The sequence below is a fragment of the Hesperophylax consimilis genome, chromosome 9 (assembly GCF_061612785.1).
Source record: "Hesperophylax consimilis isolate HC1 chromosome 9, BYU_Hcon_1.0, whole genome shotgun sequence".
NCBI lineage: Eukaryota > Metazoa > Arthropoda > Insecta > Trichoptera > Limnephilidae > Hesperophylax > Hesperophylax consimilis.
Window position 1 is genome coordinate 20,961,142 of NC_142844.1, and position 12,778 is coordinate 20,973,919.

Sequence of the window (12,778 nt, forward strand, 5' to 3'; positions counted from 1 at the left end):
AATTTACACATCTGCCCTGATGATGGACACTGTAACGCTGTCCAAAACACTAAAGAAGGAGGAAGTGCACCATGGCATAATAACCCAAAAAATAATCACAATAATACTTTTTGCCATGAATATCTAAAATCATATCCAAAAAAATTGCAGTTTTTTTATAATGAGGATTGAAAATTTTGTTGGTAGTTACCTATACGCATCATGGAGTTGATTTGACTGGTCTCAATTCTCTTCTTCCTCCAATCTTTGCTCTGACCGTTTTCACATTTCTGAGATAGTGTATCTATATTCTTTTTGCAATTTTCTCGTACATTTTCTACTTCTAACGCTCCAGTTGATATTTCCAAAACTGAAATTAAAACATTACCAAACCATTAAAATTTAAGTTATAATTTATAATAAAGTATTCGCAGTGGAAAAATAAGGTTATATTTTTATCTCCATTACATATTATTATAATACAGTTTAGTTTTTAACAATTTTGCTGTGAAAATATTTAATGATCCTACAAATCCATTTATTTTATTTACTTATTTTTTTATAATATAATATTGATTACATTTTATGATTTTGACTGTACAACTAGGAAGGATTCCCGTTTCAGGACAGTCAAATTTACAAGTTTCAAGTTATCCTAGACGAATACAGGATTTAAGACTAGCTAAAATAAGTATGTTAAAACGAAGATACATAAAAAGATACATAAAAAAGATACATAAAAAAGATACATAAAGATACATAGAGGTGTCCGTGATTTCAAATTACATTTAAATATAATTAATTGTTGCAAAAATTCTGACCGTTAAAAAACAATTTTGTGGTTAAATAATGTAATAAAATGTATCAAATAAATAAACAACTTTTTGTCGGAGTCAAAATGTGAACCCTTTTTTAATAACTACTATAAAAATAACAGGTAAAAATATATTATCTATCTATCTGTAAATAAAAATGTAAATGTTCCTTTGTTCAAAATCTTAAATCTCCGAAAGTTCTTCAAAGATTGCTTTGAAATTTTGGCACAACGTTGCATTCGAATATGCATATTTTTATATACCTATATTATACAGATGTCACATGTGACAGGTACGATTTTTTATAAAAGCAGCGCCATCTGTTGGACGTAAAAGCAACACGCGATAACGTTTCTCTATCTGCACAGACAGAATGAGCCACAGCAACGCGTGGCGGGGTACAGCTAGTAAAAAAAAATATGAGAGACTATTGAAATCTTCAAATATAAAAAATATGAGAGACTATTGAAATCTTCAAATATAAAAAATATGAGAAACTATTGAAATCTTCAAATATAAAAAATATGAGAGACTATTGAAATCTTCAAATATAAAAAATATGAGAGACTATTGAAATCTTCAAATATAAAAAATATTAGAGACTATTGAAATTTTCAAATATAAAAAATATGAGAGACTATTGAAATCTTCAAATATAAAAAATATGAGAGACTATTGAAATCTTCAAATATAAAAAATATGAGAGACTATTGAAATCTTCAAATATAAAAAATATGAGAGACTATTGAAATCTTCAAATATAAAAAATATGAGAGACTATTGAAATCTTCAAATATAAAAAATATGAGAGACTATTGAAATCTTCAAATATAAAAAATATGAAAGACTATTGAAATCTTCAAATATAAAAAATATGAGAGACTATTGAAATCTTCAAATATAAAAAATATGAGAGACTATTGAAATCTTCAAATATAAAAAATATGAGAGACTATTGAAATCTTCAAATATAAAAAATATGAGAGACTATTGAAATCTTCAAATATAAAAAATATGAGAGACTATTGAAATCTTCAAATATAAAAAATATGAGAGACTATTGAAATCTTCAAATATAAAAAATATGAGAGACTATTGAAATCTTCAAATATAAAAAATATGAGAGACTATTGAAATCTTCAAATATAAAAAATATGAGAGACTATTGAAATCTTCAAATATAAAAAATATGAGAGACTATTGAAATCTTCAAATATAAAAAATATGAGAGACTATTGAAATCTTCAAATATAAAAAATATGAGCGACTATTGAAATCTTCAAATATAAAAAAAATATGAGAGACTATTGAAATCTTCAAATATAAAAACATCACATAAACAATCTGCCTGCAATCTTACAATACTTTAGACATCTTCAGTTTGAATTAATATTATGTAATTGTTAATATTCCAATTCTCAGGGTGCCAGGATTAATGGAGGAGCAGAAAAGAGTAACAAATATGACAGTTGTGCTTTTCTGCTAATCACAATTTGTTTAAAAGCTGAAACGGACCTAGAATCGGCATTTAACGGGGTCCTTTCAAATTGGCCATAGGATGACGATGTTACATTTCAATAATCGTGACACCCCAAACACCCCAATCTAAGACAATGTCTGAAAATACTTACAGAAATCAGCGGGATTATGATATGGCGGGCAAAGGAAGCCGAGATCTCTGAGGTACGGGACGAGGTTGGCAACGCTGCCCTGGTACACGCACTTGCCTTCGGCCAAGGCGTACATGTGGTCAAACATCTCCAGAAGCAACGCAGACGGCTGGTGGATGGTGCAAATCACTGTTCTTCCCTCTGATGCTAACTTGCGCAGCAGGGCGATACAGTGCTTTGACGTTGAACTGTCCAAGCCACTGGAATTCAAACATAAATTCAAGTACTCACAGACAATAAAACTATGACGGTAATCAGACAAAACTGAAGAGTAATAAGACAGAAAAACATACAATAATAACATGGATGGATGATGGACACTGTAACTCTGTCCAAAATGTTGGCTAAAGAAGGATGAAGCGCAATATGGCATAATACCGCAAAAATAAATCACAGTAATACTTTTGTCCATGAAAATCTAAAATCTTATCTGACTGTTACCTAGTTTCAACCTGAAACCTGAAGGTGGCGTAAATACTTCCATCCCCCGCATAATACTCAAGAAAACTCCACAATTGTTATCTGGATTTCATATCTATCTGTATTATGTCAACATCTCAATCAATACTAATAAAATTGTATCAATATCTGTATCCTACTGTAGGAATGGGGCCTAGCTAAGCCTAAAGGAGTTATGTGAAAGATGAATCACTTGTGTCGGCAATAATCAATTCCAAATTACACGGGGAACCACCAGTTTCAAAGAAAAATTTCAAAAGAAATTCAATCTGAGGTCTACCCTAGCCTTAGGGTAGTTCGTTATGTTTGTAAGTTAGTTATTCCTGTAGTCTATATCTAAGTACGTGTCTTCAATGCTTACTTTGCTGATTGTCACATTTTAGAAACATAAAAATAAGCTACAGATATGTATATCGTAATAAGTGTTACAAAGGACATAGGCCCATTCAAGTGAAAGACTTTGATCCTGAAAGAAGTTTTTATTTGGTTGCCACATTTGGTGGATATAATATTATGTGGGTTTTTTGTTGTTACCTGGTTGGTTCATCGAAAAACATTACAGGAGGGTTACTGACTAGTTCCAGGGCGATTGCTAATCTCTTCTTCTGTCCTCCTGATAGACTTCCCGTTCTCGTTTTTCTCGAATTATATAGTCCAAGGGCTTCTAATATTTGTTTAGTCTGAAAACCAAATAAAATTACAATAAATACAAGGGGTCCGGAAACTCGTAATACAAGCTGGTGAATCTACATCAAGTGCAAAATAAAATTTTAAAAAATTCAATCATTTTTTAACATCGATTTTCTTTACATCTTTTCGACAACTAAAGGGATGAAAAAACCTTTGGAGCTGGGGCTGCGCTTTGACGCATTTTAAGAGACATTAAACAGCTTGATGTTGACCACCAGCGACCGTTTCAAAGGTTGCCTAAAAATTTCCAACTTCGGACTCGATTTATTCGAAAACGAAAGTTCAAATCAAAAGTTATACCACTTGTGATATAGATTCACCAGTTTCCCGTTTGTAGTATGAGTTTCTGGACACTGTGTATAAAGAAATATTACAGATAATGTAAAGCTTAGCAAGGATCGACACACTGTAGTCATGACCTCTAACCACATTGACACATTTAAGAGATTTTAATGTGTAGCTCCTTTTCCATCAGATGAAATCGTTTTTGTGTTCCGAAGTACAAAAGATAAGTTAATACAAAGTCAATAATTATTACGATAATGTATTACCTAAGGAATTTTCAACAATGAAGATCTTAAAGATAAAAAAATGCTCTTCAAGTTACTACTGATTTGATAGATAAGAAAAATTGACATGTTGGCAGGTGTAAAAGATTCATACCAGGTGTTTCAAGGGCAGAATTTTTAAAAACATGAAATTGTGTGCTGAGTAACCGTATTAAAATGCTTTTGGATGCATAAGCACGATCTTGAAAAGAAACCTACCATTAGTAGTAAAATATTGATGCGAAACAAACACTAACACTAAGAAAAAAGGAAGTCCAAAAACCGAAAGCATAGTGAAAGATGAATGAATACATCACAAAAAGAATTTGGAAAAGAAAGGAATTAATTATGAAGAAGACAGTGAATTCGCAAAATAAAATAATGACATGGGAAGAAGACAAAAGTAATCAATTTAATGGAATAGGCCAAAATAGAAATGGAAACACGGTGTAGAAAGATGGTATGCATCACCCAAGGAATTCGGAAAGAAAAAAAAATTTAGGAGAAGACAAAAGTAATCAGTGTAATGGAAAAGGCCGAAAATAGAAACGCAAACGAAGTGTAGAAAGATGTACGTATCATACAAAGAATTCGGAAAATAAAATAAAGAAAATAATGGAAAAGGTCGAAAAGAGAAACGGAAACGCAATGTAGAAAGATAATATGCATCACCCAAAGAATTCGGAAAAGAAAATAATGATTTAGGAAGAAGACAATAGTAATGGAGAAGGACGAAAATAGAAACGGAAACGTAATAAGATGATAAACATCAACCAAAGAATTCGGAAAAGTAAAGAACGAATTAGGAAGATGACAAAAGTAATCAACGTAATGGAAAAGGCCAAAAATAGGCAGCTCAAATAATAAACTGATTAAATTGGAAGTTATTTGGGCGGCTTTTTACCAATGATGATAATTTAGGAAAAAATTCGACCAAGCAGAAAACTATTATTAACTTCAGCATTTGTTTCTCGTGTTTTTTTAATCAAATCAATCTACGAGTATAGTGATCAGATTCGAAATCTTTTGTATGATAATAATGTTGAACTTCCTGATCTTAAATAAATATTGAAAAAGCACGAAATCGTAATCGCAACTGTCTACAAAGTGATTTTTAAAGTGGGGAGGTCAGAATAAGAACTCACAAGTAGCAGCAATGATAACTGCAATACTTCAGAGACTCAAAAACATTGAAGTCATCGACTACAACTTTATGGTCCCTGGATATTCTCACATGGAGGTAGTGATCACACAGTCATTTAAAAAAAGAAAAAAATGGTCTCAGGTCAGCCGTCCATATGATTTTAATCAACTGGTGAAATCATGTTTCAAGGTTATTGAAATGACACACAATGTTTTTTTTAAATATTTTCATCTTTACATAAAGGACCACTCTTTATACGAAAACGAGATTCAGAATGATTACCATTTAAATGGCATATAACTTGCTGGTTCCAGTACGAGAAAAACTTTGGAAATATTGGATTTAAATACGTATATGTTTAACGAAGAACCTTTCCGCACATTGTCTCTTAAACGACGCAATGTTACAGATTTCCCAGAGAATTATGTTTTCGAAATAATTTCAAACCACCCTTTTGCCAATAAGTGTTCAAAAGAAAAGGTATTTATTTGATTTCAATGATGGATTTAATCCCATCAATATTTCACGACTTTTAATGCCAACTTGTGAATGATAATATTGATTAGTGGTTTAGTTTATAATCCTAATTAAGTCTGCGCTGTTTTATTATTTTCCTTCTGCACATTAAAGTTTATATGATTTCAGAGATAATTAATATATTTGAACCAAAAATACCTTTTTGGTTCAAATATATACCTACGTAATTTGTAACGGACGTACTGCTCCGGGCTCGGCCGCAGTCACCCACGTTAAAATTATAAAATAAAATTCTAAATTAAGAAACATGTAAATGTATGTAAACTTAAACTGTTATGACCCTCTATGTATGTGAAATTATGTAAAAATGAAAATGTAATGTAAAAACAATAAATGAAACGTCGGAGCTTGGCTAGGGGACACGGGCAGAGAAGTATACTGGGAGAGCTGGTGGATATCATAATAGCATTTAATTCGGGCACGATTATGAGAATCGTGCCTATACGAGAGGGAACGTTCGGCCACGGCCCGAAGCAAAGGGCCGTGCGCCGTCATGGCGTGCGAGGTGATTTGCCGTCAGAACGTTCCACAGGCGCGATTCTGAGGATCGTGCCTGAACAAAGAAAGGCCGTGGTCGCGTTGGACCACGGGCCCGAAACTACCGACCGAGAGGCGGTAAATGGACCGGCGGCGCGCCGCGATCGCGTCACAACACGGCCCTCGATTCTAGGAATCAAAGAGAAAGTGGACCTGTGTGAGCGTCGCGCGCCCGCCGGCGTCCTATAAAACGGGCAACAGGCCCTCAGAAAGGCAGATAGCCAGCAACCTCCATCAGCTCTACAACTCTCTCTGCTCTGCCTTCTACCTCGCTCCGACTTCTGCTTCTTCTACTCGCCTTCTTTTCTTCTGCCCCCTCGCCTCACCCCGGACTACGGACCTCCCTGCCTCTACGGACCCGACCCGGACTCTACGACAAGGACAAACAGAATTCGGACCAGCTACAACGGCAACAGAGACGCCCCGCTCTACACCCCCGACGCCACTGAAGGACGACGCCTTCCGCCTCCACAGATTGTGATCACCGGCCCATTTTACAGTCTTGTGTGTCACACAATTACGTCTGATACATAATTCATAGGTTTTTGTCTTAAAATAAATTAATTTTCTCTTGTTCTGATCATTATTTTATTTTATTTCCGGCAAAAGTATTATTTTTAATCTTGTACCCAAACACATAAGTCATAGATTTTGATTTCATTTGCAATGTTCCTAAACACATCAAGTCTCTTGAATTGTTCACTATAATTTAAAAAATATGTGTACTCAAGAAAGAAGCATAAAATCATAAAAATATTAAAAAATTCAATTACGTGTATTTATATTTTTTTCACTTTGAGACACTTAAAACTGCCTCCTGAAAAGTAAGCATTTTTCCCCGTACATAGATTTGATAATGTATAATAGAGAAATATCACATAACCTGGGACAAAAATATGTTATTAAACGTCACGTGTTTGACTTATCTCTAGGTCACATTTCAACAAGTTAGAATTCAAAGATCGAAATCTTTGAGTTTATCTAATAATAATGGATGATAAAACTTTGGTTAGCAGCAATATTATTTTGTATTACAGCGACAATACGCACGGTCTTTGTCAAAAAGTAATTATTGTTTTGCGTTACACTGATGAACCCAAGACAGTAAATTATGATGTATAAAGGAGGATCTACTGCGCACAAAATGTTTTGTTTTTCGAAACATTTACACAGTGACACTCTACAACAATGATTATTTTATAAGTTTAACAGTGAAAATGGAGCCTTTAACAAAAATTAAGCTTTACTGTGACGATGAAGCCCATAACACTTGCAATGCATTTGAACCACAGTGAAACTCATAACAATTACGACCCATTATGGTGACAATGAAGCCCATAACACTTACAATGCATGTGAACGACAGTGAAGCCCATAACAGTTACAACCCATTACGGTGATAATGAAGCTCATAACACTTACAATGCATGTGAACGACAGTGAAGCCCATAACAGTTACAACCCATTACGGTGACAATGAAGCCCATAACACTTACAATGCATGTGAACGACAGTGAAGCCCATAACAGTTACAACACATTACGGTGACAATGAAGCCCATAACACTTACAATGCATGTGAACGACAGTGAAGCCCATAACAGTTACAACCCATTACGGTGACAATGAAGCCCATAACACGTATAATGCATTTCAGCGAGAAAGAAGCACGTAACAATGAGAATGCAGCTGATCGTCAAGATTTACCTAGCATGCCCGACACTGGCAAAGGCGGAGATTTCCCTGGTCCCCGTCGGTTGACATTGAATCCGTCCAAGTAACAATAGAATACTCACTCTCTTCTGTTTCTCCTTGTGGCTATAGTTGGAGCCCAGCTTGAGGTTAGCTGAGGTGTTCATGGACTCCTGCACGGTGAGCAGCGGTTGCAGCTGATCGTCCTGCATGATGTAGCAGGCCTGACGCCGGAACAGGCGGAGGTCTCTCTCGTCCCCGTTCGTTGATATTGAGCCCGTCCATGATGTTCTGAAAATAAAAATTCTTTTCTTTAGGGCGCAATTCAGTTATCTGCAGCCTGGAGAGTGCAGATTGTCCTGAGCAGAGTCAACGCCAGGGCCGGCTCTATGCGGGCGCAATTGGAGCAGTCCGCTCCGGGTGCGCCCGCATAGAGCCGTGAATCGACTGGTTCGAGTATATTATTACATTCATTGAGGTATATTGGATACATAAAATAATGAGTACAGTGTCTCCCTTACCACCATAGTTAGAAATATGAACTAAATGGTGTCAAAAAGAGAAAACACCACGCTTTATATTCAAATATAGAAGTTAACCACGGAATAATTGAAATGTACACCTCGAAGATATTAGAAGAACGAGATGTGCTATGAGCAGTTCATACTGTGTGGAATTGTTTTGCCCAGTGTCGCCGGTTTTGTTCACCAATACTACTGCACACCTTCCGCTAAGGTATCCGCACTAATACATAGAACAGATTTCTGTGCGTACACGTCCCGATACCGTTCAAAGTACCCTAATTAGGTAGTACTTCGCCTACGGTCCGGCGGCCAACATAGCATATCTCGTTCTTCTAATATCTTTGGTACACCTCTATCAAGCCAAAGGTTTCGAGAGTAATTTGAAAAAAAAGTTACTTTTTTTATTAATTATTTTTATAAGAAATGACAAAAAATTGAGGTTTATTATAATGTTAAAAATATACTTGTATATTAAAATATGTGTTTTTTTATTTATTTATTTTTACTATTTATTGAGTTAGTTTATATAACATTTGAATATAAACCAGATAATATTTCATTTTGTAATATTACAAAAATTTTAAATACATTCATTCTTCAGACTTTCAGGCATTTCATCATACATCTTTAGTCCTTTGTAGATTAGGCAGTTCTGTGATTTTGATTGCTTCATATGTGGCAATCTAATTCTATTTAATTTTCTGGTTTCGTAATTATGAACATCTCTATTAAAAACGATTTTATCCTTAAAATATTATGGCATCTGGTTGTTCATGACTTTATGCACAAAAAATAACACATTAAATAACAGTCTCTTTTTTATTGGAATCCAATTTAGCTGCTCTCTCATTTGATTAATGCTTGCGTATTTGCCTTTTCCCAGTATACATATCATAGCTCTATTCTGTATAATATCTAGTTTGTTCAAATTTCCTTCATTGGTCAAATATAACATAGTAGAGCAATAATCTAAATGTGGAGCAACTATAGTTTTATAAATGAGCTCTGTAGTGTTTCCATTTAGTTTATTTCTTAATCTTCTAAGAAAATTGATTTTTTTGATACCTTCTTTAGCACATATTCAAAATTTGCTGTGAAAGTGAGTTTTGAATCGAGTATTACACCCAGGTACTTAATTTCATTTACTTTTTCAATTTTTTCATCATTAATTGTCAATTTTAAATCTGTTTTATGCGTTTTGTTGCCTATTTCCATATATTTTGTTTTGTTTACATTTATTTTATTTTAATTTTATTATATTTAGTTTTAATTTGTTTAATTTCAGCCATTTCTATAAGTAATTTCAATTTTAGACCAAAAAGTTTAGTTTGTGATTTTGAATTCTATGACAAACCTAGAGAAAAACAATTCTAGAGAAAACCCTTTCAAAAACAGTTGCGTAGTTTAGAAGAACTAAGCGCACAAACAGACGGACGCGGATAGCGACTTTATACTATTTATTATAGATAATAAGTTTATTTCGTCACCTTGTTTAGTTTTCGGATACGTTCAGAAATAACCCATTTTTTGGATTTTATTGGGAAGCGGAAATAAAAACAAACTATCTGACTTTTTGGCAGCTTCTTTAAGAAATACAACGATCAATATGTTATAGGTCTAAAAAGTCATACACCAAATACAAATAATAACACGAAAAAAGCTAAGGATTAATTAACCTTAGAGTCAATGAGATTAACACTGTTTCAATTCAGATTGTACAAATTCCACCACACATTTACGTATAATTGGATTGACTTATCTTGTGTTCATAATAATTTCTCAAAATACGGGATACCATAAAGCATTTGTCAACCCTCCGTTTTCTATTGTTATCTGGCAAGGTAAACATGACAGTATTATTAAATAAACATACGAAGTTATATCGCAAACTTACCTAAGGAAAACTAATTGAACGGATTACGTAATACCGTTGTTACGTTTATGTACTTCGGAAAAAGTCAAGAGTTTTGGGTGCGCGTGCACCGAACTTGCACCGGGTTTGTACCGGGCTTGTTTGTACTCAGAAACCGAGAAACCAGGCAGTCTGCCATGAATCACCCGGTCCGGTGCAAGTGTACCCAACGCACGTGACTGCCGGCCTTTGTTGAAACAAGTTTAGCTCAGGCCCAGAGCAAAAAGAGGCTATTGATCCAGCGACCAGGGATGAACTATTTAGGTACTAAACTGTCAATAATAATAATAAGCATTGCTAAATTTTATACTGCGGCATTCAGTAGTTAAAATTACCTCAAGCGAGCTTTGCATGGGTCATTTTGAGCATTGCTTCAGCAATTTCAATTTTGAGAGTTGACAGCATTTGTATTGCTTGTGTTTATCATCCTTTCATCAGTTTTTTTTTTCATTTTTGCTGTGTTACAACACCCATCATCTAAAAATCCACACAACTTTCTTTCTTGGTAAAAACAACCATTTCGTAGCAATCCAATGAGGACCATCTATTTCAATGCAGAAGAAACAAATGCATTTTAAAAGCTATTTATTTTACATTAAAATTGGCAAATTCGTCAAGTTCACTTCACATTATTTAGGTAAGTTTTTTAAAATTTTATTTAACCCAAAGTAAGAACGTTTTTAGGTTAGTTACAAGAGAAAGAATAACTAACCTAAAATGCAATTTTCACGTTAAAACACGGCGTAAACAAAAGGCGTTAAATCATCCGTATATTAATTTGAACGATATACCTATTGAGATTATTACTAGCATTATTTTTCTACTCCGGAGACTAAAATAGATAAGGTATTTTCAAGTATTAGGGATGCCAAGCGTATCTGGAAACTCTACATCTATAAAATGGGAAATGTACACATCTTAAACTACTTGATACATAATCTCAATGAGGGTAATTTTCTTCCCTTTTCCAGAGTTTACCACAAAATATTCTCTACTGTTCGGATACAGTGGTGGTAGTGGTTCTCCAACGAAGCTTAATTCCATTTCAAGTAAAGATTTGGTTCTGGATTGTGGTCTCCAACCAGAGCAAAACTGAGACAATCAACATATGGGGTGTCCGGGGGTAAAGTACGCTAAATTCGGGGGGGTGATTCTACATGATAAAAATAAATAAAAAGGAATTTCGAAAAAAGTTATTCATCTTTTTTACTTCTACCATCATGTTGAATCACCTTCCGAAGTTGAAACCCGGTATTTTAAAGAAAAAAATATAGGTAGTAAAAAGTATAGAGTGACAAATCAACACACTTTTGAAAAGTGATATAAAATCATGAAACAAAACCTGGGTTAAATAGGTTACGTCAGGTTAGGTTTAGAGCCTAGTTTTATTCATCACTTTTAATGACTTTTTATCACTTTTTAAAAATGTGTTGATTTGTCACTGTCCCGAGCTGTGAGTTGTGATGGAACCCAATAAAAACACAGACCGTTTTCATACAAGCCAAGTACTATCAGTTTTCCTATAAATACAAAGGTCTAGTTGCAGGTACACGATTACAACTTTACAGATACCGTCTTTGCAGTGTGTTTTTGACATTGAGTTTACACTGATCTTTATCAAGGAGATTGTCGCTGACAATAAAACATATGATAAACAATGTATAGTCACCGCGCATTCCATTTCCTTATTATTCATTTCATCGTTCTGTCGAATTTCATCAATGCAGAAATGATTAGCCATTTTTGTTCGTTGGACAGATGCAACACAATCCAAAATAATACTGCAAGGTCATGATATCAGTGTTCATGCGGTGCAGCTTGCATATATAGAAAAAAAATTATGAAACAGTTTAAAAAAAGGAAAATTATATTTAATCAACTTCTTATATATTATCTTTCAAAATAATCCAATTTGATACAGTTTTGCACCATGGTTAAAGTTTTGTGTTTTCGTTTTATCGTAGGATCCATGTTTATAAAATAAAACGCACAGAGTAGCGCGGACACGGCGCATGAGTATAATATAAAAGTAGTCTTGTCAGTCAAAAGATTTTTTTTTTAATTTGAGAGAGTATTTTTTTAATTCGTGTAGAATGCGAATGCGGCCCTGTTTTCAGGACAGTGAAGGAAACGGCAATATGCACACTGTCTTGCTCGCTCTCCATCAATAGACGGAAGTACATCGGGTGCATGCACACTGGAGCTCGGGACGTAAGAGAATGCACTTTAATGTCCCAAATACGTAATAATAATAAAGTGTAAGGGCATTCAG

General features: G+C 34.2%; 1 protein-coding gene across 1 annotated transcript in view; it reads right to left on the reverse strand.

Annotated features, from left to right (window-relative positions):
* The window catches only part of LOC149421054 (ATP-binding cassette subfamily G member 4-like), an 87,524-nt gene that overhangs the window by 11,834 nt on the left and 62,912 nt on the right, over nt 1-12,778 (reverse strand). The window contains exons 3-6 of the mRNA XM_089635768.1: nt 8,175-8,361; nt 3,458-3,603; nt 2,426-2,664; nt 191-349 (exon numbers count right to left, since the gene is read on the reverse strand). Of these exons, the coding sequence (XP_089491894.1) occupies nt 191-349; nt 2,426-2,664; nt 3,458-3,603; nt 8,175-8,361 (731 nt within the window). The remainder of the gene's footprint in view (nt 1-190; nt 350-2,425; nt 2,665-3,457; nt 3,604-8,174; nt 8,362-12,778) is intronic.